The sequence below is a fragment of the Micromys minutus genome (assembly GCF_963924665.1).
Source record: "Micromys minutus genome assembly, chromosome: 4".
In the NCBI taxonomy this organism is placed as follows: domain Eukaryota; kingdom Metazoa; phylum Chordata; class Mammalia; order Rodentia; family Muridae; genus Micromys; species Micromys minutus.
In genome coordinates, this window is record NC_137973.1 from 19,485,871 (window position 1) to 19,510,275 (window position 24,405).

Consider the following 24,405-nt stretch of genomic DNA (forward strand, 5'->3'; position numbering starts at 1 on the left):
CTCCTTTTTGTTTGGAAGTAGCAGCACGGTATGACAAAAGTCTCACAGGAACATATCCAGCATCTCGCCACTGCCTCAGCCCTGGCACAGTTCTTCCCTCCGGCCTTCCTCAGCTTTGCCATCACACTGTTGGTGTTTTAGGTAGATCTTGTCTGTAAATCACGGAGTGTTTCCAAGATCAGAGGTGGTCTTGAGGCCTCATTCACGTGGTCTGACATAACCCATAATGGCAAACTATTATCCTGCTGGACACTATTTTTAACACTTAAATGTCCCCTACTGCTCACTGTAAGTCTCCCTGGCTCTGCTCTGATTCTTTAAGGTCACTCTCAGGGCACTTCCCATGTGGCTAGACCAGGGCTTCCCTTTCCTGCGTGTGGAACCTTTGTCTCCTCACTGCTTGGTCCCCTGTGTATGCAGCGGTTCTCAAGCACCTTCATTTCTACATAAGCTCTCACATAAAGCCCCAGATACCACACCGGTACTGCAGAGGTGCGAGGGAAGGACTTTGGCTTCTCTGCATCCTCCTCTTGCCTTTCTTCAGAGTACGTACCTGTGTGCTGGATGGATGATCCTGTTCCTCATACATGGTCCTGTCTCAAACCATGATTGATCAAGGCATCATCACTATTGTGATCTGATTTGTTACTCTTTTGTTAATCCTCCCGTGTGTGTGTGTCTGTGTGTATAAAGATATTGCTATATGAGCTTTTTAAACGTATAACCAGGCTTGAATGTCCGTCAGATAGGATTATTTGTTATTGTTTGTGTGTCTGTTACTGTGTTTGTGTGTCTGTTATTGTGTCTGTGTGTCTGTGTCTTCTCTCTTCACTGGCTGAACGTTTGTTATGAAACACACAGTTATGAAAAGTGAAATTAGAAGGTTCTCCAGTAGAAGGATTTGGGACTGGAGTCTTTTTTTGCAGAGACATCTGTGCCGTCAACTCTGTTTGTCCATTTGTTCTTTTCTTATTTCTGTCTTGCTCTCCCCTGCATCTCTTTACTATTTCTGTCCGTTGCCTCTCCTGTGCATGCTTCAGCTTGCCAGTGGACAGAGGACAAGTTTGGGAAACTTAAAATCTTCCACCTTTACATGGGTGGGGACTGACTCTAGGTGTTCGGGCTTTCAAAGCAAGCTCTTTATCTCCTGAGCCATCTTACTGGCCCCTGGTGTTTGCTTCCTGAGAGTTTGGCATTTGCTGTCCGGGGCATAAGAGAGTGTTAGGTCCCTAGGAACTGAGGTTACACATAGTTGTGAGCTGCCCACGTGGGTTCTAAGAGCCGAGATGGGGTTCCTGTGGAAGAGCAGGAAGCACCCTTAGCCCTTGAGACAAATTTGTAGCATCAACAACTGTTAATGATTCTGTTGCTTCTGGGAGCCCTCAGGGTTAACCTTATATGGTAATATTTTTAATAGGACTCGCTCTTACAAAGTCTGACCTCATCTTCCCTCAAAGAAAGCCCTGGAGGTTGCACATCACCAGGATCTCAGGAAAAGATTCCCATAAAAGGTAGTTACACCTCTTACTATACCTTCTTTGTGAGCTCCGTATTACTTGCTGTGTGTATTTTGATTATGTATGGGGAAAGTAGGTTTGTTTTTCTTTGAGTTTTAATCCTGACTGCAGTTGTCTGGGTGACTTCAGAAAACAGAAGTTAATTTCCCAGTGCCTCTGATTCCCCAGTGTACTGTAGTTCCTGTCCCCAAAGGCTCTCATGACATTAAGTGTTAAAATGCTTTTATACCCTGAGCATACGCTAAAGGACAACTTGGGGGGGGGATCATTTAAGGTGAGCCTGTGTTATGTGTATATCACTTTAACCATGAAGACAACACAACATAATTCTTGTGGACTTTTTATCCAGATGTAGACACATGGATGGAGTAGCAAGCCTCTCTGGGCCTGTGAATTATCCTTAGATAGCCGGCCGTGGTTGTGGTAATTTTAAACTAGGAATGAGTAGGGATCCCCCAAGAACAAACACTGTCAGAATAACACATATTAAATGTGATGTGTGTGTTGCTAATGCCGTTTCTCTTTTTAGTGTTATAGAACATGTAGCTCAGTGCAACTGGAAGCAAGGGTTGTTCACAGAGACTGCTGCTGTGTGTGGCGAGCATTCATTAGGTTTCAGTCACCCTAACATACCTAAATATGCCTCAGAATGGGGAATCTCAGTTGAGGGGATGCTTCCATCAGAATGACCTGCAGGCGAGCCTGTGGCTCATTTTCTTGGTTATTTCATTCATTCATTCATGTGGTAGGAACCACCCGCTTGTGGATGATGTCACCCCTGGATTGGTGGTACTGAGTTGCATTAAAAAGTAGCCATGGGGTCCAAGCAAGGACTAGCATTTCTCCACAGGCTCCGCTCCAGTGCCAGCCCTGGCTTTTCACAAGGGTGGTACCTAAGGTCAGAGGTGACACATAATTTGACCCTGACTCTTAGGTCCTGGTTCTTTTCGCAGCTCCAAAGTTCACAACAATGAATCAAGTCATGAATGCTCTTCAAATTGGAACATAGCAACTGTAATGAGGAAGTAATTTTTAAACTTAGTTATGCCCCCACCCCCACCCCCAGTAGCCACAGTGAAGGTAGCAGAATTAAGACTTCGCAGTGACTGAAGTTAGGTCTTGGTAGAAATCAAAACTGCTATCATACAGGGACTGTTGGCTCCCTCTGTTGAATGTCTCAAAGCGTCAAAGAGGCCATATAAACAGAAGCAGTTCAATGAAAGCCGAACTCAGTCTTCTGATGTTGAGCTTGAGCCCATGCTGAGGAGACCCAAGTGTGCCTCACGCTAGCCCTTGGTGCCTCCTTCATGGGAGGCATATCCTGAAGGGGTGAAGATGGCCTACCCCTGGCTAGATCTTTGAGATGAATTACAGGAATCCATGTGTGTCTTAGGGTTTCATTGCATGGTAGATACACCGTGACCCCAACAAAGGAAAACATTTAATGGGCTGGCTTTGCGTTTCAGAGGTTTAGTCCATAACACCGTGCAGACAGACATGGTGCTGGAGAAGGAGCCACGGGCACTGTGCCTCACATGCTTGAGTGAGGGAGACATCAGCGTCTACCTGCACAGTAACACACATCCTCTAACGAGGCCACACCCATTCCAGCAAGGCCACGCCTCCTAACGGCGCCACTCCCCAAGGGCCAAGCATCTGAACACCTGAGTCTATGGGAGTCATACCTATTCAAACCACCGTACTGCGCTTCTCTCTGAATCTGTGCAGTTCACCTGAGCTGCTACACCGACAGTGCCATGGAGCTGTTTGCCTCCAGCCTTCCCAGCATGCTCTTAGCTTCAAATTCATGGGCTTTATGAATGGACAGGGCAGCTCAGTTACCTGATTTGCATATACATGTTGTTTCTGACTTGGGAGTAATTATTCCATCCTAATTATGCACATGGTGTATTTTCTAAATATGAGACTTGTGAAATGTTTAATTAGATTGAATAAGCATTTTTTGCATTCATAAATCAAGTGTGCTCAAATTTAATTAGGTAGCTTCGTTTTGATTTGTAAGAAAGGAGAGATTATAGCCAGGCGTCATGGCACATGCCTACAATTCCAGCACTTGGGAGGTAAAAGAAGACAGGTCAGGGGTTCAAGCTCAGCTTCAGCTATATAATTCCTCTCTCCAAAAGACAGGGACAGCTGTTAAGAGCGTGTAGTATTTCTGCTATGCCAGAGGACCCAGGTTCATTCCTAGCACCCAAACCAGGCATCTCACAGCTGCTGGAGATTTTTGAATCATATGACCTCTGAGAAGGGCATCTGCATTCATAGTCACACAAACACACACAGAGACACGCATATACACACATCCACACATGCATGCGTTCACTTAAAAGCCGAACATTTCAGAGTATGACCACACATGTTTGAAGGACAGTAAAGGAGCCTGTGACACACTGCGTGGAAGGAGGAAGACTGAGAGTTGTCACTCTGCCTCTAAACAGATTGCGATGGAGAACCGACCGAAACCTGGGATTCCTTGATATCAAAAGACAACGAAGGAAGTTCAGTTTTGGTGAACTGTGTTACTCCTGAACTTGAGCAGCCTCAGGAAGGTGAGGTGGCAGCTGATGACCGTGAAGAAGAAAGAGAGAAGGGTGGATTTACAGAGGATGACCTCACCACTGACCCATTGCTCTCCACGTCCCCAAGTGTCATAACACCCACTGAGCCAGCGGAGCCGGCCAAGGTAAGGCAGTGATGTACACCGTGGTGCTGTAGCGTCACACAAGAAATAGAAGCATCCGGTATCTTGTTTCTGGATTTGCGCCTCCGTGTTGGCCGGGGAGAGCATCTTTTGATAGTGCTATTGTGTTTTCAAGGAGTGTTACCCAGCTCAGTTGACGTTCAAATTCAAGGAAAGTTGGCCTTTGGCAGACTGAAGCCAAGTAAGTGTTCACGGGAAACTGTCAGGCACAGTAATATCATTTAGAAAGTTGCACAATCATATAGTACATGTGTCTAAGTATATAGGTTTCGTTAGATCAGATCATACAAAATGCAGTTGTTGAGAACAGCTCCAGAGTTGTTACACTGGTGAAATTTTAACATCACTTCAGAACATAAACAGTTTAATGAACAGTGTGAAGAACACTGATTGCATATTGAGTTCCAGGCCAGGCCAGTGCTTTTCAGTGTCTGTCCCTTTTACAGTGGATGAACAGGGCCATCATCAGGACAGTAACACTGTTATAATGTCAGGAACAGATTTATGTTTTCCATAATAACTATGATTCTTTGTACTAGAATGTCAGACTACTGTGCCTATAAATTTTTCAGTGTAGCACTGTTAGTCTTTATTTCTTCTGAATTTAGTCTCTCTCTCTCTCTCTCTCTCTCTCTTTATTTACAGTTACAACCAAGTAGTGCTATTATCAAATTAAAAGGCAAACACTTGTATTACCCCAAACTAACCTATAAGCCTCACTTTCCCAGGAACCAGGTAACTTCCTGGAATGCTGGGAATTGTAGTTCTTAGAAAAATAACAAAGCCTCATGTGATAGCATGGTGGCCTATAGGCTTGTCCTTATAAATTCTGTAGCTTTTTTTTTTTCTTTTAAATGGATATGTTAAGCATTTACATTTCAAATGTTACCTCCTTTCCTGGTTTCCCCCTCTCCCATTCTCTCTTCCCCTCCTTCTACGAGAACACTCCCCCTCCTACCAACCTATTCCCACCTCACCACCCTGGCATTCCCCTACATTGAGGAAATGAGCCTTCACAGGACCAAGAGCTTCTTCTATTGATATAGACAATGCCATCCTCTGCTACATATGCAGCTGGAGACATGAGTCCCTCCCAAGTATATTTTTTAGTTGGTGGTTTGTTCCCTGGGAGCTCTGGCGGGGAGGGGGTCAGGTTGGTTGATATTGTTTTCTTCCTATGGGGTGGAAAACCCCTTCAGTCCTTTCTCTAATTGCTCCATTGTGATTCCTGTGCTCAGTTCAATGGTTGGCTGCAAGCATCTGCATCTGTATCTGTCAGGCTCTGGCAGAGCCTCTCAGGAGGCAGCCATATTAGGCTCCTGTCAGCAAGCATTTCTTGGCATCATGTGGTCTGTGAATTGTTTCATGGGCCATCCAAGCTTTTGAACTAGTATCCACTTATCAGTAAGTGCATACCATGTGTGTTCTTTTGTGACTGGGTTACCTCCCTCTGGATGATATTTTCTAGTTCAATCTATTTGCCTAAGAATTTCATGTACTCCTTGTTTTTAATAGCTGAGTAGTAAGTACTCCACTGTGTAAGTATACCACATTTTCTGTATCCATTCCTCTGTTGAAGGACATCTGGTTTTTCCACCTCCTGGCAATTATAAATAAGGCTATCATGAACATGGTGGAGCATGTGTCCTTGTTATTTGTTGGAGCATCTTTTGGGTGTATGCCCAGGAGTGGTATAACTGAGTTCTTAGATAGTACTATGTCCAATTTTCTGAAGAATCACCAGACTGATTTTCAGAGTGGTTGTAGCAGCTTGCAACCCCACCAACAATCAGGAGTGTTCCTCTTTCTCCACATCCTCGCCAGCATACCATTGTACCTCACACAATAATAGTAGGAGACTTCAACACCCTACTTTCCTCAATAGACAGATCATGTAAACAGAAACCAGAGACACAGTAAAACTAACAGAATTTATGAACCAAATGGATTTAACATATATCTATAGAATATTTCATCCTAAAACAAAAGAATATACCTTCTTCTTAGCACCTCATGGTACCTTCTCCAAAATTGCCCTATAATCAGTCATAAAACAGGTCTCAACAGATACCAAAAGATTGACAAAACACCATGTATTCTATTGGATCACCATGGACTAAGGCTGGTCTTCAGTGGAAATTAACACAACAGAAAGCCCACATATATGTAGTAGATGAACAAATATCTGTGCACTGATAACTTGGTCAGGGAAGAAATGAAGAAAGAAATGAAAGACTTTTAAGAATTCTATGAAAATGAAGGCACAGCATACCCAAACTTACAGGACAATGAAAGCAGTACTTAGAAGAAAACTCATAACTATCAGTGTCTCCAAAAAGAACCTGGAGAGAGCAAACACTAGCAGCTTGACAGCACTGCTGAAAGCTCTAGAACAAAAAGAAGTAAATATACCCAAGAAGAGTAGATGGCAGGAAACAATCAAACTCAGGGCTAAAATCAACCAAGTAGAGACAAAAAGAACTATACAAAGAATCAACAAAACCAGGAGCTGGTTCTTTGAGAAAAATCAACAAGATAGATAAACCCTTAGCCAGACTGTCCAAAGGGCACAGAGACAGTATCCAAATTAACAGAATCAAAAATGAAAAGGGAGACATAACAGAAAGTGAGGAAATTCAAAAAATTCTTCAGATCCTACTACAAAAGCCTATACTCAACAAAACTGGAAAATCTGAATGAAATGGACAATTTTGTAGATATTTACCAGGTATCAAAGTTAAATCAGGTTCTGATAAACCATCTAAACATTCCCATAAACCCTAAAGAAATAGAAGCAGTCATTAAAAATCCCCCCCGCAAAAAAAGCCCAGGACCAGATGCAGAATTCCATCAGACTTTCAACGAAGACTTAATACCAATACTGTTCGAACTATTCCACAAAATAGGAACAGAAGGAACATTACCAGATTTGTTCTTTGAAGCCAAAATTACACTCATACCTAAACAGCACAAAGACCCAACAAAGAAAGAGAACTTCATACCAATTTCCCTTATGTATATCAATGTAAAATACTCAATAAAATTCTTGCAAACCAAATCCAAAACACATCAAAACGGTCACTCATCATGATCAAATAGACTTCATCCCAGGGATGCATGGATCGTTCAATATATGGAAATCCACCATCATAATCCACTATATAAACAAACTCAAAGAGAAAAACCAAATGATCATCTCATTAGATGCTGAGAAAGCATTTGACAAAATTCAACAGGACTTCATGTTAAAAGTCTTGGAAAGACAGGAATTCAAGGCCCATCCCTGAATTTAGTCTTAACCTTTTATAGCATCATATAGCTAATGTCCATGCCTAGCCATGACTAGTGGTAAGAACTGGCTTATATCATATAGAGTACCCTGGTGCCTTATGTAATACAAATACAAACGAAGTGCAAACTCCAAAGTGTGACCAGACTGTATCAGAGAGGCTCATGCAGTCGCACAGTAGAAGCACCCATGCACTGCAACTGGTCTAGGGCTGCGCTCACACTGGCGTCCTCACTGTTCCATAGGCCACCCTCACCTGTGTTGAACAGAGAGCTGTATGTAACAAGCAAGCGTCTGTTGTAGTGTATCGACAGGAAATCAGAACAGAGACAAGTCTAAATTAAAATACAGTTTACACATCACAGTAAGGCCATAGTCTTGTGAGGCCATGTTTGGTTTTGTTCTTAAGCATTGCTGAGTGATCCTTCCCACTTTGAACCCAACGTTCTTTCTGCGCATGAGCATGATACCCATGCTCCTTAGCGTCATCTGATGAACTCTCAAATCCTTCGAATGCCTGCTCTTCTCTTCCCATCTCACTGAGCTTCAGCGTTTGTGTGCATTGCTTACGGCAGTCAGGAACCCAGGCTCTCCTCCTTCTCCAACTCCTCCTTCTCCAACCTTCCCGTTGTCCTCCACTTGCCCCTCAGCTCCCATCGTGTTTCTAGAGTCCTCCCCAGGTCAGCCTCACCCCCAGAAGCCCCTCATCCCCACTCTGGCCACTCACTGTCACTAGTGCCGTCTATGTCCTGAGCCCCTCCACTTAGGGGTCACCTAAGACCGTCTGCATAATATTTACACTACAGTTTACAACAGTAGCAAAGTTACAGCTTTGAAGTAGCCATGAAAATATTTTTATGGTCGGGACCACAGCAACCCGAGGAGCGGTGTTAAAGGCTGCAGCCCGAGGGAGATCGAGAAGCACCGTGCTGGATGCGGCTTGTTGCTGGTGCTGCTTTTCTCAGCTTTGCTTCCCAGCCTGACCTCCTCATGGTGACTGATCCGATTTCTGTGTTTTCCATCCAGAAAAGAAATGAAGACAGAAACACGAAGAACAAAAAGACAACGAATAACAGAGTGTCCAGTGCCTCTGGCAGGTAAAAGTCTGTATGAGTTCCAGTTCTAGCAAAACTCACTTCCATCCAGATCTATGTGACGAATCCCAGGAGCCGTCAGGGATTTTCCTAGTCATTTCCATTGTAAGCTGGGATCCGTACTTCGTGATGGAGGCTTAACTCTTTCATAGAAAAATTATCATTTTAGGCAATCTTCTTGTGGTCTTTCCTCTCCAGATGTGTTTTTATTTTTCCCTAATTTCACTGTTCAGCTCCATGGCTAATACTCCCATATTTTGATGAGCAGGGTATAGAAATTGCTACAAAGCTGAAGATCAGTACATTTTTATTTTATTAAATACTTTGGTCAAACATGAGAAAAAAATGGACAATTTCCATGGGCTATGTGGGTTTATTAAAATTATAAGAATTTGAATTTCAGCATGTTGGCACATAATCCAGCACTCCATAGGCTGAAGCAGGAGGATTATTGTAAGTTCAGGGTGGATGAGAACTATGCAGATGAACTATGCAGAGAACTAGTGTCTCCACACACTAAACCTTATTCACCAAGAAGGAAGGTAGGCTAGATTTTCCCCTAAATATCCAAAGTACGGGGTCTTATGCTTCTAAATTCATAGTTCAGGTATATCAGGTATCAGAATAATACAATAACATATTCAAAGAGTGATTAAAACCTACTTGGTTGGTATTTTTCATGTAACTTATGATATGGTCATGTTTCTTTTTTTTAGATTTTTTTTATTGATTATTTTATTTATTTATATTTCAAATGTTATCCCACTTCTCGGTCTCCCCTCTGCAAAACCCCTATCCTACACTACCTCCCCCTGCTTCTAAGAGGGTGCTCCCCCACCCACCCACCCACTCCTGTCCCACTGCCCTAGCATTCTGCTGTGCTGGGACAGCGAGCCTTCACAGGACCAAGGGCCTCCCCTCTCACTGATGCCAGATAAGGCCATCCTCTACTACATATGCAGCTGGAGCCATGGGCCTCTCCATGTGTGCACTTTGGTTGGTGCTCTAGTCCTTGGGAGCTCTCAGGGTCGGAGGGCCTGGTTGATTGATATTGTTGTTCTCCTTATGGGGTTACAAACCCTTTCCAGATCCTTCAGTTCTTCCCCTAATTCCTCCTTTGGGGTCCCCTTTCTCAGTCGAATGGTTAGCTGTAAGCACCCTCATCTGTATCAAAAAGGTTCTGACAGAACCTCTCAGGAGACATCCATATCAGGCTCCTGTCAGCAAGCACATCTTGGTGTCAGGAATAATTACTGGGTTTGTTGGCTGCATATATGGGATGCATATGTGCCCAGGCGAGGCAGTCTCTGGATGGCCTTCCTTTCAGTCTCTGCTCTACTTTTTGTCCCTGTGTTTCCTTTAGACAGGAGCAATTCTGGGTTAAAATTTTTGAGGAGGGTGGGTGACCCCATAAGTACCCAAGAAGAGAACTATATTTCAAATTATAAAGTTTAAATTTATAAATATAAAATTATAAAGTTATGAAGTTTAAATTATGTTGAATGGAACTAAGCAAACTTATTTTGAGTGGATTATTTTCAAAGCAATTATATAATTCATTACATCAAATCATAATTTTGTTTCACTTTGTTTTGTTTGAGACAGGGTCCCACACTTAGCCCAGGGTAGCTTGGACCCCACTGTGTACATCAGGCTGACCCTGAATTTATGTTAATCCTGTCTCAGCCACATGGGTAGGACACATAGGTGTGAGGCTTTAAATTATAGTTTTAAATAACTACCAAGTGCGGTTCTTTTTCTTTTTTTCTTTTTCTTTTTCTGTTGATATAGAGCAGTAAAAAATTAATTAACAGCTATACAAATCAGCTGATTTTTGCCAGTACCTATTAAAATTTTTTAAAGTAGCAGAAGAAAGTGCACATTAATTATTTGATTATTGCAAATCTTTTTTTTAAAGTTTTTATTGGTTATTTATTTTCTTTATTTACGTTTCAAATGTTACCCCCCCCCCCCAACACATGCGCTTGGTGTCTTTGCAACTTTCCAGGCTGATGACCTCTGAGTTTTTAAAGAGATCCGTTCCCACAAAAAGAAGCCCATCAGCAACTACCTCCTCTCACTATTTAGGAAGTTTGAAAGTCTTGGACCAGAAGCCACCGCGGAAGCAGAGTCTAGAGCCAGACAAGGCTGACCACATAAGGGCAGCTGTTTATCAGGTAAAGAGAACCGATCGTTTCTACAGTGCTTGTACATCAAATGACAGGGTGACCCACCCCGGTGATGACTGGACACTTACTGTCACTGGGAGACAAGGTTTGTTCCTACAAGTCTGTGAGAAATCCTGAGGGTTTTTCTCAATTATCTACTGCCATATTTTGTTCAAAATATCAAAGTAGTGTTTATAAGGAAAGAGAAGATACTGTTGTAATTTATAGAAATATAGCTAAAGCCAGTCTGTTGTAAAATCTACATGCATTTTATTTTGCTCTTATGAAAGTTTATGTTGATCATGATCAACAAATTTTTTTAATTTTTTTTTCCCGTGAGACTTTTTTTAGACTTCCACAGACTAAGGTTTTCCTATTTTTTTTTTCAGAATTTCAAGAAAAATCTTTTTTGTTTTGTTACACAGAAGATAATCTAGTATGGAAAATTTTACTCTTGAATTTCAGCGTAAAATATTGATATATTTAGCCATTATAGGAAATCATTTAAGTTCTGAAGTACAAGAAAGATGATTCACATGTGATTTTCTTAAGCAGCAATAATCATTCTCATGTTTTACAGTATTATTGGAAAGAGAATACTATAGGTAAAACATTAATTTTATCAAATATTTTAGACGAAGATAAAAATTTCATGTCATTTGGATACCTTATAGCATCATATAGCCTTTTTTATCTTTAATTTCACAGGAGTGGTTAGAAAAGAAAAATGTGTATTTACATGAAATGCACAGGATAAAGAGAATTGAAAGCGAAAACTTGAGGATCCAAAATGAACAGGTACCACAGAAGACGGGTGAGGAAAGACAGAACTTTCTGTTGGTAAAATGTCTCTGGATGGATATTTAACGGTAGCGAATAAACTATTTTTAAGTGGTAAATGTACATATTGGAGAACTGATTTCAGATTTCATCTTTTCAGTTTGGATTCAATTTCATTTCTACATAAAACACACACACATTGCTAGTTTTATATGCTTAGGCTAGACACAGCAGGGCTGACGTGACCTTAGTATCTGTGTGATCAATAGAATCCGTCATAGAAATGAACTTTGATAAGAGTTTAGCCAAGAATATAGATGCTGTATGCTTTCCCTGTTCTGTTTTCCAACCCCTGCTATGGCCTCTGGCCCACGTCCCCCTCCATGCCCAAGTCTCTTTTCCAGCCCTTGCTGTGATTTCCCTCTGTTCCTCTTACCTACCCGAGAGCCTGCACGCTTCCCCTCTTCCCACTCCTCTTCCCACTTGACTGGGCTGATTCACACTAAAGTAGGTGGACAGGAAAAGTATTCCTAAAATGACCAGCACAGGGCCAGGAAGTTCTTTTTGCAGCACCTGTGCAGTTAGCTCTGCTGTGTGTACCCTTGGGTTATTTTGCTTCTGAGTTCTCACCTCTGTGATGCAATCCAGGTCTCCTAAGTTTGAACGATATTTGAGATCCAATAGTGACCTTAAGGATCTTAGAGAGTAAATGCATTATATTTGAACCATAGCAAGCTGCAGTACAGCCCCTACATGTTCTAGTGTGATTCCCTTATTTAACAATTGGTTATGTTCATTTTATAGGAAAATTATGTCTATACCAAAACAAGCTACTGTATCTAGTGTGCCTTGGGCAACTTACCTTAGTTTATAATCTTTTAACGTTCATGGTATTGTTTTACTAAACATCTTATAGGATCACTTAGCTTGCTGTAGTTAATTTTGAAAACATTTATTTAGCATACTACCAAGGTCAATAGATACTTTCTCATGAATACCAAATAAGTCAACCTGATAAGTGCATTGACATTGAAAAAGCTGGGAATAATTGGGAAAACATCTTTTGTAGCTCAGCTGGCCCAAATCATTCTGAATAAGTTAAGTGCTTTGTAGTTTTCTCCTTTGATAACTGTTGGGTCATTAACGACAAATACATATGTCTAGATTTATGTCTGGGCTTACATTCCTGTGTAGACACATCACTGTATACTTTTGTTTTGTTTTGAATCAAAATAGAAAAAGGCTGCTAAGAGAGAGGAAGCATTAGCTTCATTTGAGGCCTGGAAGGCTATGAAAGAAAAGGAAGCAAAGAAAATAGCTGCAAAAAAGAGGCTGGAGGAAAAGAACAAGAAGAAGACGGAAGAAGAGAATGCCGTGAGAAAAGGCGAGGCCCTGCAAGTGAGTGTCCCAGGCGGCTGCTCTAAGTGCCCTCCGGTGCTGGGCCTGAATGCAGGCTCTCCTGTATTTAGGCTGATCTCAGAAAAGCCATGGCAAGTAAGAGAGTCTCTCTGAACTTCTTTTTAGGCCTTTGAAAAATGGAAAGAGAAAAAGCTAGAATACCTCAAGGAGAAGACCCGGAGGGAGAAAGAATATGAAAGAGCCAAGAAACAGAAAGAAGAAGAAGCGGTTGCTGAGAAAAAGAAAGACAGTTTAACTGCTTTTGAAAAATGGTAATGCCTCCATGATGCGCCTCAGTAGTTCCACGGTAATGCTTGAGGCTTCCCTAGGAGTTAATTACAGTTTACAGGGCTCCTCCTGTCTCTCACCTCATTGCTCCCAAGGCTACAGGAGGGCATCCCAGATGTACATTCTCCTTTAACCCCCCAGTGTTTCATGTTCTCCTCCACAGGAGTGAGAAAAAGGAAGCCCTCCTCAAGCAAAAGGAAAAGGAGAAAATAAATGAGAAGAGAAAGGAAGAGCTCAAGAGAGCGGAGAAGAAAGACAAAGACAAGCAGGCCATCAGTGAATACGAGAAGTGGTTGGTACGTGTTACGTGCAGATGAACTTGACCCTTTAACTGACTTCTATCTTTTCTGCGTCTCACTCCCCGACTTCTTCCTCTTGGAGTGCACCTCCTTGAGCTCAGCCTTGACTAATCTGAGCTTGCAGCAGTTGTGATGCTCTAGACCTGCATCCCTGCCTCAGTCCCTTCCCATCATGCCTGTTCTGTACTCCATGCCTCTGACGTCATAAAAAGCAGACGAGCACAGCGGGTACAGACCTGTAGGCGCAGTCAGCCATTGCTTGCAGTAGCACGGAAGCTATTGGTGAGGAACCTACTCTATTTCTTAGACTCTTGATATTGCTGATGGTCTGGGGAAAGGGGTTTCATGTAGGCATTGTTTGACGGAAGGGATCAACTGTGAGATCGGAAGGTATCATATCCAGCTGCCCTACGTGTGTGAGTGATAAATATTTGGTTTTGATTTACATATGGTAGCAAGTTACTTTCGGTTACTTTCAAGAAAAAATAGTTTTCTATTTTAAAATAAATATTTCTTTTCTTAATTTTAAATAAATAGTACCCATTAATATTGCACATTGTGCAAGTAGATGGTATTGTTATGACCAGGTCACATATAAAATTCCTCCACAATGTATCTACCAGGGTTTGGGATTTTTGGTTTTCTTTTTGTTTTTTGTTTTTTGTTTTTTGTTTTTTGTTTTTTTTTTAATATCTGAATTTATTGAATTCAACTCCTGCCGTCTAAAAATGTCAGATTAGGGTTTGTTTTCTCTTGACCTGCATATCTCAGACTGAACTTGAGCTTGTCTTCATTTGTAAACATGTATTAGGAATATACATTCTGTAAACCATCGTGTCATGGGCACACATTTTTCTATTGGACTGCCTTTTTCTCCTGACTCTGGAAGCCTCTGCTGTCGGGAAACTTACTTGTAACTTCTGACAGGAGCTGCAGCCTTTCTACTCACTCCTCCGATCTCGCTTCATCGTCTTTGCCTATCACCGTCTCTGGCCATGCTTGCTCCAGTTTTATTTTGGCTTTTTCAGTCTTTTCTGTTGACCTCTGATTCTCCAACCTAGGTGAAAAGACCTTCCTGAAGTTTAAAGCTACCTAGTCTCTTTCATTCATCTATGGCCCCAATATATCATTCCATATGCCCTGCCTGCCCTTTCATGCATACCAAAAAAATTTGATTCCAACTTAATTTTCCCAGGATGTATGTTTTACAAATCAACACATCTTCTCCCAGGGTTGCAAGAGCTCATCTCTTCGATCTATCCCTGCCTTGGGGCTCTGTTCATTGACCTTGTGTTCCACTGGCCACTCTCATTAAGTAGGTAACTTTTCTAGTACTATCAGTTCTGATGCTGAGCTTCCTGTATTGTGTATCTGGGTGATACCCCCCCAACTCTTTCACAGTGTTTCTCCCTGGGACTCTCTATTTTCTGTGCACATTTTAGAATTAGCGCTCCTTACAGCACACACCTAGGCCAAGTCCTCAGGAAATGCTGCCCAGAGCTCTTGATAGAAAGGACCTTAAACTGGAAAGGTGTCTGCTCTCTCCCAAGTCTTGACTGTGTAAAGCAAACATCATTTCCAGTTTCTGTGGACTCAGTACTGCTTGGTGACAATTTTATGCAGAGAAATGACCGAATTAGATGGTCAGTATTAGCTTATAGTGGGACCCTATCTTTAACGGTGAGAAGGTGCAATATTTAAATGAAGTCGTTGGTGTCTTGTGATGCTCTTTTAAGTTAAACTCTTCCATAGTGCTTGATTCATTTTTTAAAAAATGTTAGACAACTTCCCATATCAAACGATCTACGTTACTGCTGATACCACATGGGTAATTACATTTCAAAGTTTGAATTGTCCACTTTATTTCCATATTTCCTCGAAACTGAAGTAGCCTTCCCATTCCTGAGCCCAACGGAGTTTTGAAGTACTATTGAACTGAAGTGCATTGACATAGTCCTCTTCTCATCAGTACCTGAGAAAGCAAAACATCCTCAAAGCCTTAACAGCTACCAGCACATCGCAACGTGCAATAAAACTCCCCCCAGGAATGCCCCTCAGAATTCGAACATGCAAATCGCTATTGTCCAGCTCTCCAGCTTATTCATTGGTTATTTTAATCTTTCTGTCAGCAGAAGAAACTATGGTGAAGGGCAGGAAGGAGCTCAAACTTCTGATAAAAAGCCTCTCCAAATTCTCTTCGCTGTTCTAACACTTTTGACTCCCATTACCTGATTGGGGGGTAAGAATTGCCTCCTTCTACTTCTGGGTTTTCAGCATCCTACGTGTAAGGTCAAACTTGATTCAGGTTTTCTCTTGGGAAAAAGAAGCATAGTTCCATCAAGTGGAGTAATGAAGACTGGTCTTTGGAAGGTTCGGAAGGATTCCTCTTTGCTTCAGTCAGAGGATCAAGCTTGCAGACATCCTCAGGGCAAGGCTGTGAAAGTTAAGACCTCGCCTCACTTTTTTTGACTTGCAAATATTGTCTTCAATTGGAGCTCTTACAGGCCATATTGGTCTCATGATGCGTCTCCGTCTTGATGTGGACTGACGAAAGACACAGCCAGCCAACATCTGCTCTAGTGTCTTCCCCAAGCCTGCAGAGACAGAGTTCTCTAAGGGCCTTATGGGAACTACTGCTTTTCTGAGTCACAGGAGAAAGCCAGAAAAGAACTTCCAAATGTTTGGTCTTAGCAGAGAATCAGAAACAGAGAGGCAATCTAGGTTTTAGGATGGAAAATCCAGTGCTGTTCAAACACCAAGTAAAATGTATCTTGATGACTGTGCAGATTTTCTAGTAATGCCTAGATAGACTTTTCTGAAATATAAATGAAAAGTGGCTCAAATTCACCTGCTATAATAATGTAGAAACATGAAAGGTAACACTTCAGTGATAAGAGGAAATACCACTACTACAAGTTCCTTCTAGACTCCTATTATAATTGCTTGCTGCCTGTATCTGCTAACCTGGAAGCTTCTAGCCTCTGTACTATCTTATCTAGGCCTAGAATGGTTTCAGCCTCAGAGACTTGCTGCCGAATAAGCTCACCCTTTCTAGTTCTTTCTGAGCTCCGACTGGCTGATTCAACTCAGTTGAATCTCCTCTCCAAGCTGACTGATTGTATTTGCCTCTCTCTTTCTCCTGGCTTCAAACTAACTCTGACAATCCGTTCTAATCTTCTGGCTCCTCATTCTCTGGCTCATTCTGTCTTCACCTATGTCTGGCTTGTTCTCTCTGTGTAACCTGTCTCTGTCCAGCTGTTCCAGTAAAACTGCCTCCTTCCTCTCTTCTCCTCTCTCTGCATGGCTCTTAAGTAGTCTTTCTTTTCCTCTCTCTTCTTGTGAGAGTCGAGCAGATCCTATTCTGACCCATCTTTCTCTGATTCACCAATTTGTCTGACACTCAATTAGACATCACTTTCAAACATGGCTGCTTTCTTCTGCAAACTAACCTACCTGGGCTGTTTGGAATTAAAAGTGTATACTAAGGGTGTGTCTGTATTCCAGCAGAGAGACAAAAGGTGTGTGCTAAGGGCTGAGCCACACCACAGCTAGAAACAGGTTTTTCAGTAAATAATACAATCTCAGGTTTCACAATGTGATCAAATATTCTACAACAGCCACTAATCCTCTTATCAACCAATAAAATAGAAATATACTGTCTCCCCTCTGTGAAGCTGTATTCTCTCTATCTCTCTTGAGTTATCTTTTTCACAGGGATTGGAACTTAATCAGAAATAAAAATGAAATAATGAAGTCTCTACTCCTGCCGGCTCTGGTTCCTCTTAACCTACTTGCCTTTACTTTTAGAAAGCTGGTGGACACTTCTGAGATTCATCACACTCTGCCCAGTTCCCCCCTTCCTCGCCACAAAGTGCTATAACACTTGGTTCACTGCCTCTGTGTGATGGCAGCACAATCACATTGACACACACACACACACACACACACACATTCTATTCCTCTCTGTGTTCCTCCCAATACTTCACGACATATGTCCCTAGTTGCAGTCCTTTACCACCTGAATTCTGAATAGTACCACAGTTTACTGTTACTTATGTCCCTGTATTCTCATCTGGCATAACTTTCCTGTCCCCCTGGCCTTGGTCACAGTGACTTCCTTTTGTTTCCTCAGGCATCACCAGCTTTTCCCCCAGAGTTTTCTGAGCTATGACCCCTGACACCTCTTTGCTTGAAACCTCTTCCTCCAGTGAGTCCCCACACAGTGTCCTTCCAACACGTGTCAGCTCAGATGGGTGCTCCTTGAGTCCCCACACCTTCTCTCCTTCCAACACATGTCAGCTCCGAGGGATGCTTCTTTAATACACTTTTCTGTGGCTGCCTCCTCTGTCCTCTGTTTCAGAGAAACCCACACAATGTTGGATTCTATGTTATTGATGTCCTTGTTTCTCACCTGTCTATTTTGAAAGCTTTCTGAGTGACAGAAAGTATATGTATCTGTGTGTTTAACTGATCATCTCGGAGCCTGTTACATGTGAGGATGTAACAACGTGTGAGGAGCAGCATACATTAGTGGAGGCAGGAGACTTGCTATTGGCTAACACCTTTGATATTTAGATTTTGAACCTCTGCTTCACAGTAGGAAAAATATGTTGAAAGGACTAGTGCAGTAAAGAGATAATTCCAAACAATTACCAAAACCGAAATAAAATTCAGTAAAATGAAACCCAATGTCTCTCCGGTCTCCCAGGTCTGACATGCTTTCTAACCCTTTAATTACTCAGAGTCTTCAAGGAATAAAGCCATGCTATCAGATTGAAAAGCACCAAAGTGTCATAATCTAAGAGTCAGTGTGGAAGCTGGTGGGCAGGTCACTGCCCACAGCTGCTTAAGAGAATAAAAGGTTGATAGGGGAAACTGAGGACAGGTAAACAGTGGAAAGGTTGGGGGAGGGCAGATGTGATGTGGGAGCTGAAGGAGCTGACACAGAGCTGGAGAGCTGGTCCTGCTCAGTGGCTCCTCACAGCTTCCTGATGTATTTCACCACTTTCTGAGGCTGACTTGTTTCTTAATACATTCTATAAAACCTGACGCTCCAAATGACATAAATAAAACACATAAGGACACTATGTATATCATTTGAAAATAACCAAACTACTAAAAATTAAAGGCACTGCCATCTATGGGGTTTGAGGAATCAAACAGTTGGACAAAAGAATCACAGCAAGGACACCAGATTGTTTTGTGGTGTGCTCAAGTACAATATCGAGTAAAACCTGAGACTAGAACATAGGCTTCTAGAATGGCCAGTGTTGCCTTGGCACTGTCAGACATGGTGCTTGCATCTCTCCTGGAAATGTGTCACCCAGAGGTCACCACTACCTTTTCTTAATCAAGATGCTAGATATAAAACTGCACACTCACAGGTTTTCTGTTTTTGTTTCTGAAGCACAGTCTCACCGTATAGACAGAACCGGCCTCTGACTCTTAATACTCTTCTCTGCACCTCACAAGAGCTGGGATTGTGTGTGTGTCCCCATGCCGAAAGCTTTTCCTCTTGTCTCTACCCTCATCCTTCTTTCTTTTCTGTTTCCCACCCCCCCCACCACCACCACCACCACCCCCACCACCACCACTCCCACCCCCACCACCCCCACCACCCCCACCCCCACCATCATCATCATCATCAGTCACTGTCTACTGGGGACAAGGCTGTCCGGAACTCACTATGTAGCTATAAACTCAAATTTATAGCAGTCCTGCCTGAGGCTCCTGAATATTAGGTTTATAGGTGTAAGCTTTCATGACTAGCTGGACATAATTTTTATTATACCATCTACATTTTAAAGAGTGGGGTGAAGCCAGGCAGGGTGGTTCACTCCTTTATTCCCAGCAGTTGGGAAGCCAGAGGCTGGAGGGTTAGAAGTCCAAGGTCCTCCTTGACTGTGTAGTGATTTTGATGCTAAACCATGCTTTATGAGACACTCTTCCAAAAACCAAAGTGTGACGTTAGTAGGATCAATTATAATTCTGTACATATTCATACAAATCAGCATTATTGCCTACCTACTTGTGCTTTATAACTAACTAAACAACTAATTATATACAGAAATCTTGTAATGAGTTATCTTCTTCCAACAATCTGACTTACTAAGAAATTCACATATTCCATATAACCTTAGAGTTTTCTGTTTTGTGTGATTTTCCCTTCTCTTTAGGAAAAGAAAGAAAGGCAAGAAAGAATTGAACGGAGACAAAAGAAACGCCACTTTTTCCTTGAAAGCGAAACACACCCTCCATGGAGCCCTCCAAGCAGAGCTGCGCCCTCAAAAGTGTTTTGACGTGTCTGGTTCTTGGGGTTTTTTTATTGTTGTTGTTTTTTTTTTTTGTTTGTTTGTTTTTCTAGTTCACTGACTTTACCCATAGATTTAAAACCAGCCATCTCATTATTTGTGGTTAGAAGAATCTATTCCACTTCCCTGCAGGAGCTTCTCTGGAGCAGGAACGAGATACTTTGCAGTTTAATCAATGGGAACAGATTTTTGGTGTCCTCATCAGATTGCTGGTACAATCCAGATGCATGAAGCTTTGTCATGTCTTGACTGTACCTGGAGTGGGGTTATGCATGGTCACTGTCAGTGAGTTATGAGTCTTTTTTTGTAGCATGTTTGGTCCCACTAATGAAAGAAGGCCGGCTAGACAGATACCACCGTGGTTGGATGATTCTGTCCTGGGAAGTCTTTGCTTCTAGAGTGCGGTTTGGACACTGAAGGTCCCTGGAGTGTATGAATGTATTATCTCTTCTAACTCCAGTTCTTCAGCTCAGATAAGTATCTGTGCTGTTCAAGTTAAAGACTCGGTCAGTTGAGGCCACTGGACTCTAATCAGTCACTTTATTTAAGAACTTTGCCTTAGGGTTTAATCTTGGTGCGCATTGCCTGGACTAGGCTTACCTGACAATCACAGCAACTCCTATAATAGGCTCACTTCTGGAATGTCCTTTCTAAAGCCCATCTCAATCTCTTTATTGTTTGATTGACACCAAAAAAAAAAAAAAAAAAAAAAAGAAAAGAAAAGAAAAAAGCATCACTTTGACTGTAGTGGTTTCTTAAGAGAGTAGTTGTGAAAATTTTAGGGTGACTATCAAAGTTTTTCTAAAGATTAAGGTAATGGAGGTAACTCCCATTTTCTTAACTAATTAAGAATGGTTCAACTTGCACTTCAAAGCAGTTGGATAAGAAAGTAAATTTGTAAAAATATTCAAGATCGATTATTTATTTATTATTTATTTATTTATTTGACCTCTGCTCCTCCCTGTATCGACTGGTCCTATACGTGACTGGCATCTCTTAAAGCAGACTAATTGTTGGAATGATGCTGTAGGCAGTGATGCAGTGCAGGGACAATCGATGGGAAACATAGTTGCTACTGTTCTCTTAGCTCTTACATCATCTCTGCTGGGCCTTTATAGATGTGACTTGTCAACTTTGTCACAACTATTCAGGGCAGGTATTATTAGCTTTATTGTGCAGATAAAAAGACTGAGTCTTAGAAAGTCCAAAGTAATTTGCCATACAGCTGACATGTGGGTGGTAGGGACCAGAACCCAGCATCTCCCTGGAAACCCGTGTGACTTCAGAGACTGTGGCTCTGACTTCTTTGTTCATCAGCCTTGCAAATGCCTGTCACTCCCAAGGGTGTAAAGTCAGGCCGTGTTGATGAGACACACCCCTTTCCTAGTGCTTCCTTACATCTATAAAATGAGATAAGGATTCATGGGATTTAAGATATTTATCCAACATCTGATGAGTGTCAACCAAGCCCGCAGCTTGTGTAAGACTCACTGAGCAGTATTGAACCTTGGGATGTGCACACAGCAGGATGTCACAAGCTGCGAAGCAGCATCATGGAGCGATGGAATCACATACAAGACATCTCCAGACAAGCATCCTGCCAGAAGTGGTTACTGGGAGATGACCAGCAGTGTGCTATCTGTTTGGGTTTCCGGACTCAAATTTGCATGGTTTCCTAACAATCGCAAAGAATCAAGCCTACCCCCGGGTGATAAGGGTTTCTTGTATTGAAGTAAGTTGGGAGTGATTTAAAAGAATGTTTGCACATTGTAAAGATCTTTAAAGAAGATCAGACGAAGGTATAGCTGCTTCTAGGGATCAGAAACCTGAGGTGTGCATGTTGTGATTTCACACCAGGTGTGTACTTCCATTCCCTGACTACTTTCTACAATGTTGTGTTTGTTACTGCTCTTAGCTCCTAGATCATGTTGAATAGCCACTTTAAGTTAACTAAAGTATTTGGAGCATAAGGACTCTGTAAATGTTCATTGTTATCATTTTTTTTACTACATCTCCCCACCATGGATGTGGGATCAGTGTGGGGCGAGTGCAACAGTAGCCATTTGGCATACATTTTTAGCATACAGAAGAACTCAGTCTTCTGGTCCATCTGTGATGCGCCAGTCACAGCCAAGCACTGCCTGGGACAGGACCCTCTGAGAAGACATCTGAGTACTGGTTTCTCGAGATCACTTCTGAAGAGAATGAAGTGACAAATGCAGATGGCCCCATGGACCCGAATGCCATTTCTTCAAATATGATTAGAATGGGAATATTTATAAAGCGAGTACTAGTTTTTTCCCCAACTTAACCCATGCCCCCCCTGTGCAGGATTTATCTAGTTAAATAACGTTTCTGCTGCGGTAAGAATAAAGCAGAGCTTTGTCCGCTGGGTGAACATCCAGTTCTGTCATGTGGCAGTCTGAAGTACAGAGGGTAGAGACAAACTTGGTCAGATCATCCTAATATGTTTACCTATTTAAGGACTAATACTTTTGCCGCATTTCCTTAATATACCAAATATCAATATAGATCATTCATAATAATAAAAATCCAAGCTCTGATATGAAAGTTAGTTCCATAATAACAGCAGAAAGATCCCACACACATCACAAGGAATAGAAGGGTACTTTAGAAGAGTTAGAGTTTCCTTGAGAAAATCTGCTAGGAACAGCCTGGAGCTACAGTATTCCGGTAACCCGAGTGTCACACTTGAAGGTGCTGGTTCACTAGTTGTTTTAGATTGTAAAGATAGCTGCTCTTTTTATTGGTGGTTTTACTGAAAAAGCACAACCTTGTAGGAGTTTGATAGCCACAGTTGGATGTTCCGTGGGCTGATGTAGCTTTCACTGAATCTGGACTAGACTCTCTTTCTATGTTGAATCATCTGGTGCCCAACACTTTTGAATTTGGCCAACGTCAAATGCTTAGTGTTATCATTCAAGCTGTCAGCAGGCCCTCTGCCCATCTTCCAACCACAGTTGTGGTCCGCTAAAATGCTCACCCCAACTTTATTTAACTGTGGCTATTGCTCCTGTGGCTGATTGTTACTGTCTCCCATTTTCCCTTCCTCCCCAGCCTCCCAGGAGAAACAGCTGTTTGGCTTCTCACACTGTTCTGAGAAAATAGTGGCCCTACTTAAATCCTATGTCATGAGACAGATTTCACAGAACAGGGGAAAGTGCATGCCAGTCACAATTATTCTCAGAAATAGGATAGTACAGGAACCAAAATTGTCTAATTTTACTTGACTCTTAGTTCAGTTATACTAAAAGGAAAGACCCATGTGTGTCCATCCTACAAAGCAAAGTTGTCATTGACTTTCCTCATTCCTAGTTCACTGGTAGAATAGTGAAATGCTCTGTGGTGTAGAACTGGAGGCTTTTCCAAGGCTTGTGATGTCATGTGATACTGCTCTTTTGGAATGCTGTGTTATCCGTAGTGGTAATTGTATAAGGTTAATCAGATTATGTGAAATTCTTGGTGCTGAATTTAGGGTGTCTTTGGGATTATTGGGGAGATACATTTAATGCTTGCTCCTTAGTAATGAATTTTTGTTTCATACTTAATTTATTCAAGTTAGCCATTTGCAGTTTAGTTTACTGAGTGTTTATGATTTATTAGCTGTATACTGGTGTTAGTAAATGGGATGTATGTTTATTTCTAAGCTAAAGATAAAATACGTCATGATGATATATCTTGCATTGGAACGGAATGGTGGACAGGAAGTGATTTTCAACTTAAGGTTTGGATATGAAAGTGACTTTACTGTACGGATTGCAAATGTGACATAATTACTAATTATTAGTAATATTACTAAGTGATGAGGAAATGCAGAGTGAGCTCAACATGTTTCCTTCTCTCTGTGGTAACTGCCGCTAATGCGGTATTTCCATTTACCTGTCCATTTTCTAGTGAGTTCTCTAGTATTGTAGGTGTAAAGGGATAAAAGAAGGAGCTCCTAGTCTCTAGTTCTCTGTCTCTCACCTCTTCCTCTGTCCTCTGTGTTATCTACATGTATAGACATATATGTATGTGTTTATAATGTGTATATGATCATTGAAATAAAATGAGATCAAGCCACAATTTGGTAACTGAAATTTTTATTAAATAATGTATCAAAGATGTATTTCCACATTAATATATCTTTAATCATTTCTGTGCTGTACCTGCAATGTAATTCTGATTCCTTTGTTCCCATTGCTCATGAGTTATATGCATGTAGCCCATATCTTTGCCGTCAATATCCATAATGACAATGGTGAACCTCTCGAAATCCATATATCTAAGGAAGAAGTGAGAAAACTTAAGGTAAGTGCTAGAATGTCAGCAGCCCCCTAAGCTATGGAATAGGGGTCTCATACGGAGGACCCCTGCTGGAGTCCTGTGAAGCCCAAAGTCCTCACAGGTCATTTGGGCCATTTACCGTATGATCATCAGTGCGCAGATGCAGACTCAGGCTTCTGCTTACACGGTAAGTCGGCTCTCCCTGTATATGATGTCACCAAGCCTTTTCCTCTTCACCATCAAGTCACACGT

The 24,405-nt window shown here is 41.8% G+C and overlaps 1 protein-coding gene across 1 annotated transcript in view; it reads left to right on the forward strand.

The window, feature by feature from the left end:
- Window positions 1-19,854, forward strand: part of MAP9 (microtubule associated protein 9) — a gene marked incomplete at its 3' end in the record, with an annotated part of 32,012 nt that extends 12,158 nt beyond the window's left edge. The window contains exons 6-14 of the mRNA XM_080915598.1: window positions 1,418-1,511; window positions 3,977-4,221; window positions 8,555-8,625; window positions 10,631-10,799; window positions 11,499-11,588; window positions 12,807-12,968; window positions 13,095-13,240; window positions 13,420-13,552; window positions 19,732-19,854. Coding sequence (XP_080771724.1) covers window positions 1,418-1,511; window positions 3,977-4,221; window positions 8,555-8,625; window positions 10,631-10,799; window positions 11,499-11,588; window positions 12,807-12,968; window positions 13,095-13,240; window positions 13,420-13,552; window positions 19,732-19,854 — 1,233 coding nt within the window. The remainder of the gene's footprint in view (window positions 1-1,417; window positions 1,512-3,976; window positions 4,222-8,554; window positions 8,626-10,630; window positions 10,800-11,498; window positions 11,589-12,806; window positions 12,969-13,094; window positions 13,241-13,419; window positions 13,553-19,731) is intronic.
- Window positions 19,855-24,405: the final 4,551 nt, after the last annotated feature.